General features: G+C 42.9%; 1 protein-coding gene across 3 annotated transcripts in view; it reads right to left on the reverse strand.

Annotated features, from left to right (window-relative positions):
* Positions 1 to 3,815, reverse strand: part of LOC102896341 (glutamate receptor ionotropic, kainate 2) — a 551,413-nt gene extending 547,598 nt beyond the window's left edge. For 2 of the 3 annotated variants that reach the window (XM_006926268.1, XM_006926269.1), the window contains exon 1: positions 3,475 to 3,589. In XM_006926268.1, the coding sequence (XP_006926330.1) occupies positions 3,475 to 3,589 (115 nt within the window). Of the gene's footprint in view, positions 1 to 3,474 lie in introns of all 3 variants that reach the window. The other variant, XM_006926267.1, reaches the window with a different exon arrangement.
* Positions 3,816 to 6,000: the final 2,185 nt, after the last annotated feature.

Consider the following 6,000-nt stretch of genomic DNA (forward strand, 5'->3'; position numbering starts at 1 on the left):
ACAAAGGTGCCTCATTTACATAGCGCCCGCACTAAAGCCCTAAAGCCGGAGCTCTGGAGAGAGGCCCAGCTAGGGGCGACCCTGTTTCTGCGCTTGAAAAAGCAGGCCGAACGTCTGACCTGATCCTGACCTGATCCGCAGCGGGGGAACTCACTGTCCAAGATTTACCTTATTCCCTGACAGCTTGCCCGCTGACTGGTCGCCGTTGAGAAGTCAAGCTGGATGAAGGCGGGGAAATGTCTACGACCCAAAGCAACGCGCTCGCTCGCCCCCTAACAAGGAGAGGAGCTGACTCTGGGCTGACCCTCAGGTCATCAACTCGCCAAAGAGTTAGTAGGTATTAACTCATCAGTCCTGCAAGCTGAGAGGCGCGTAGCCCCAGCGCCCCTGTTGGTGCGGACCTCGCTGCCCTCTTCTGCCCCTAGGCTGCCTTAAAGCCCGGGAAAGCGCCGGGGGGTTGGTGCTGGGGAGACATTCTCTGGGACATGTTTGCCAAGAAGCAGCTGAGGAGCAAGCTGGGGAATGCACCCCGGCACGCGGGCCAGACGGGTGGGACAAGGAAGGGAGTTGCGCTCAGGAATAGGCGTTTCTGGGCATGACTGCAGGAAGTTTTCTTGGGCACCAAAAAGGAGTCATTGTGCCAAATGTCGGACTTGCTTCGCAAGAGAGCACAGTTGTCTGCGCGTGTGTGTGTGTGCGCGCGCGCGCGCGCGTGAGTGTGTGTGTGTGTGACAGAGAGAGAGGGGGGGGAGGGAGGGAGGGAGAGGCTGCGCATCTAGAAGACGGGAGTAGGTGGCAAGGGACTCGGCAAGGGTCATATCCTGCGGGGGGCTGCTTCCTGATCCAAAAACGGTGACAGAGGACTTAGGGAGTGAGAGCAGGGGTAAGGACAGCATAGAGCCCATGAGAGTGATTTCTACCACCTACAGGAAGAGGGGCTGGGGCAAGCGCCTCCAGGGCTCCACGGTTGCCATAGTGCCGCCGTGGCGGCGCCAGGCGCTTGGCAGCTGCTAGCCACGCCTAGTTCCCTGGGGGGGGGGGGGGGGAAGAATGGACTGGACGTAGTGGGTCTCACCCGCATATGTAGTGGGTCTCACCCACACACGGCTGGCCACCCAGAGGCAGCTGCTCCACCAACAACTCCAACCCCTTACCTTTCAAGACATGGGGCCAGGCATGAGGCTCTGATTCACCCTTTCAGTCTAAGAAAAAATAACCTTTCTCAAAAGTGGCTTATAAGCTCTCAGCCAACCATACACTCCACCCAAAACATGTTTTCCCCAGAAGAAAATAAAACTCACATTATTACATCAAAATATCCCCAACAGGGATACGTCCCAATGATTACAATGTGCACAGTCCTTCCTCACAACTCATGAAAGAAATCAGAGAAAATGGACCTCCATATGGAAGATGTTTGAAGTTAATAGAAAAAAAAAAATAACATTATTTAGAAACTGGGCCGTTGGTTTAGGGTATCAAGGCATCAAGAGAGAAATTCTTTACCTACTCTCCTATTTCTTAAGGAGATTCTTAGTGAGCCTTGGTCTAAGAAAATGTATTTTTGTGTGTGTCAGCTCTTTTGGAAAGCTGCTACACACTCTACTACAATCGCCAAGATTTTTAATATGAAGATATGAAATGATCAGCGAATGTAACAATCTAATGATTCAGCAAATATTGTGCTGCAAGACCAGAGCAGCAATAATTAAATCTTTAGAGTATTGGTTGCAGTTTTTCAGCTCTCAGGCTTCCTTTTTTCCCACCCAGTCTGCAAACACATTAAGACACACTCATTCACAAATATACTTCAGAAGATACCTCATTATTCCAAATAGGAAGGTTGCACTACTCAAAATACTGGACAAAACTACCATACTGTGGCACTTACCACGATTGAAGCAGTACGGCTGAATACACACATTTCCAGTGATATAGAGACCTGTTTAATCTGATCCAAAGAAATAAGCATTCCTGTGGACGCCTGTTGCTAAGAGCAACGTGCTTAAGTACCATCTAAAGGCATGAAGAAAGCAGGAAAACTACAATAGGAATCCAGTTATAACCCATTGTCTTTTTTGTCATTACAAGCTTTCTGGACTCCATGTGTCTCTGTGTTAGGTGAGAGAAAGGGAAGGTAGAGTCCCTTTTCTTAATATGTGAAAAGCATTCCTAACCCTGGTTCCACAAAACCTGAGAAAGATGAAAAATTTTATCATTCTAGAAAAAGCACATGGGGAAAAGGAAAGAGAAGCTGTTGACATAATAGGAAATGCAGGCAATTACTCTTCAATCTAAATTTGACTGAGTGACTTAATGTATCTGCTTTTATCTCAAAGACACATACTCAGGATTATACAGTTTCCTGCACTCTTTGGTCTAAATCCACTTGAACTGTCAAAGGAGGAGCCCACAGTGGAAGCATTTACCAGCTTGGCATTCTTCTCTCTCACTCTTATCTACTTAAGGGAACTTTCCTTGACTAGTTCTGCTCCTACTAAAACTCCGTTGGCCATCAAGAGAGACTGAGCATTGCCCACGCTTCATTTCCTCCAAGAAAACCTTTGGACCAGTGTTTCCACTAGAGTCCCACGTTTAGATTTTCCTTCTGGTTCTAAAGAAACCCTGATTCTTTAGGAAAGCAATAGGTTCCCCTAATATATTGTTATCATGCCACAGTGAAATAAAGATGCAGACTTGGACTCTCATACACAACCACCCTCCTCTTCAATCAAGGCTGTTAATCATTCATTAGTCTTAGACAGGCAACGAAAAAGCTGTGAGAGGAGGACTCACAAGTTTAAAACAAATAAAAACCCTTTCTTAGGACGCTACTTCACTTCAATTAAGCAGCAGCCTCCCCTTGCTTAAGTAGAGCCTTCACCCTTACAACAATATTGTTAAAAACTCTCGTCTCTGTATAGCACCAGGAACCAGAAAAGCGGTGAAATTAACTGAAAAGTGTAATGACAAAATAAATCAAAGGGTTAGCGCCTTTCACTTGCGGACCTTTCCGGGTCCCAGGCGGAAGCGCGCGGACGTCAACTCGCCAAAGAGTTAGTAGGTATTAACTCATCCGCCCTGCAAGCTGAGAGGCGCGTAGCCCCAGCGCCCTTGTTGGTGCGGACCTCGCTGCCCGCCAAGGCCGGAAGGCTCCCGGGGAGACGGGCACCAAGGCGGTGCAGTTCCCTCAGCGTCACTAGCAGCTATATGGCAGGCTACTATGGGGAGGTAATGCAGCGACCACTGGCACTCATTTCATCCTCCTGCGGCTAAAATTTTTTTAAAGAAAAAAAAAAAAAAAGAAATGAAATAAAAGGTACAAGGGGGTTCTTTAAAACCCTAGGAGGCGACGTAGCAGAGAACAGGTCAGGATGCATTGAACCCCACCCGCAGGACAGAGCGAGCCCGCCTGTTTACATCGGCTAACTGGGAGCCAGATACCAGGCAATGGAGAGAGATGGGGAATCTTACCAAATCTTAATACATGTGTGGTTCCTTGAGAATATCCAATCCACAGTAAGCAGAGCAGGAGTTTAATGGTGCGTCTGAAGACTGGATTACTTAGAATCAGGGAAATAATCTTCATGGTGTTTCTGTGTCCACAAGCGCGGCACCCACTTCCCGGATCTAGCGTTAGGCTCCCGGTTCGGGTAGGAATGAGGATGTGTGGAGTGGTGGCCGCAGGCACGATCACGGCATGGTCACAGAGAGAGGAAGGAGTCTCCGCTTCTCAAACCCATTAGCAATCGCTGCATGTTCTTCGCTCACTGCGCCAAGGAGCAACCTTCCACTGCAAGGGATGGTGGGACATCCATGTTAGTCGGGGAGCATCCGGGAGAAATCCAGCATGCACACCCACAATGTCCGGCTGCGCGAGCCTGGGGAAGCAAAAGAGCAGAAAAATCAATAGGAAATCCAGCCTTGCAAACGGCCGAAGTGTCGGTAGCAAGCCACAGTCCCAGCACAAAAGGAGCTTTGCTCGCAAAGGTTTTGCCAGGCCCTATTCTACTGCACTGCTGCACAGCTTCTGACGTGAAGCCAAGATTAAGTGAGAAAAATTGAGATAGCTGCTTGCCTCTTAAGGCTCCCTGCCAGTGAGCTTCCCAATATCTATTATGCAACCGATCTGATCGCTTGCCTTGAGTTGTAAGAAAGAAGTCAGATGTATTTACTTGGGGGAAGTGCTTTTATTTTCAATAAAACTCTTTGCCAAGATGGTGATTGGTATATACAAACGGACTTCTTACAATCAACTGACAAATTTTAATAAATGACAATCTAAGTCAAAGTGACTTTGCCAAGGAGTTGAAAAAAGGAAGTGCTCTAAGATGAAGGAATTTACTGCAAATAGAACTTGTGTTTAGGTTAAAAAAGAGTCTTAGTTATACTTTTTATATTTTATCCAGGAATGAATATAGATTGGAGAGCAATTGGAGAGGTGAAGATAGTCATTTAAAACTTGAGTGGGACACTCCTTGATTACTATCCAGGAATAAAAATAGATTTCTTCAAGTGTCTCTTTAGGAGAAAAAATGTTGAATTAAAGAATATTTTCCCACCGATTCATCTCATCTAAAATAATTGTACGTACATAAAAAGACAATAATGTTTGAATTGGTGCACCAAACTCCAAAGGTTTCAATCACTTATGCCCAAATTATTCTCTCTTTTTTTTTTTATATGTTTTTCTTTAGGAGGCAGAATATGGGATCATAGCTTAAGCAACATTGTCACAGTTTCATCTTAAAATGCCTTATCATTTTCTAGTGTTCAAGTCAGAATATTTACAGTCCCCAGGCAGTGACTGTCTTGGATTTCACAACTAGTAAATTATTCAAAGAAAAATATATATATGTTTATGAAAATAAAAATACATTTTGTTGTTGAAATTGCTTTCCTCTAGGCATATAAATAAAAGATCCAATCCTAATATTTTACATAGTAAATGAAATCAAGATGGATAGTAATAAATATGTTGCTTTATATTAACATTTTTAAGTGATCAAGAAGTACAAAAGGCAAACTGCTGGATCTATATCTTAAAACTGATCTCTTTTTCACAACCAACTAATAGAGGGGGCATGGGTTAAACCTTATAAAAAAATAAAAAATCATGTCTTATTTGAAGAATACCTAATTTTTAAATAAGGAATGATATGACTATTATTTCCTCCACATAGCAAGAAAACAATGTAATGTTTTCATTCTATCATAACAATTACTTCAATCTACATATTTTTAAAATATTTTAAAATGCTTATTTGAAAATAAACCTATATTTTACAAAGGTGTTAAGTGGGCATTGATTTTTTTAAAAAAAGATAGAAGCATAACCGCAATGTCAAAAATAAGAATCATGAATGGCTAGTTCTGCAGTGTAGCAGGCAATTCAATCAAATAATTTGACTATTTGAGCACTTGAAAAGGAACACCTTGTGCTAAAACCAAGGGTATCTAGCGACTCCTTCAGTCCGTGTTTAAAATATCTCTTGTAAGATATGTACAGCCCAACATGTTCTGTCTTGTATTTGCTGTCTCATTTATTCCATCCTATTCTTTTTTCTTTTTAATCATAGCAGAGATGATAATGATTGCCAGGGCAAGAATAAATGTCCTTTCTTTCCATCTGTCAATATAATTATCTATTACCTGAAAATAGTGTGTTCTATTGTGACTAATCAAAATACTGCAATTCTTCAGTATAGTTGGAATTTAATGGAACCTGCGAAAACAAAATGTACCATAACTCCTAGTTCATGTATTCTGTTAACATAATGGCATTTGACATTACAGTTGTAACTTCTCTACTTAAAACTAGCATACTAAACTATTTACTTTTTGTGGAATTATTTTTTGGAGGTCTTGGAAAAGTGAAAGATCAAGCTTCCAGATTCATGAAGTGAAGTTCTTACAAGTAAATTAAACAATAAAAAGTCTATCATAATTTTTTGCTATTAATTAATCCCCAAAGAACTAATTTTGCGCATATATTATATT

This window comes from Pteropus alecto, unplaced genomic scaffold, assembly GCF_000325575.1.
Source record: "Pteropus alecto unplaced genomic scaffold, ASM32557v1 scaffold7, whole genome shotgun sequence".
In the NCBI taxonomy this organism is placed as follows: Eukaryota; Metazoa; Chordata; class Mammalia; order Chiroptera; family Pteropodidae; genus Pteropus; species Pteropus alecto.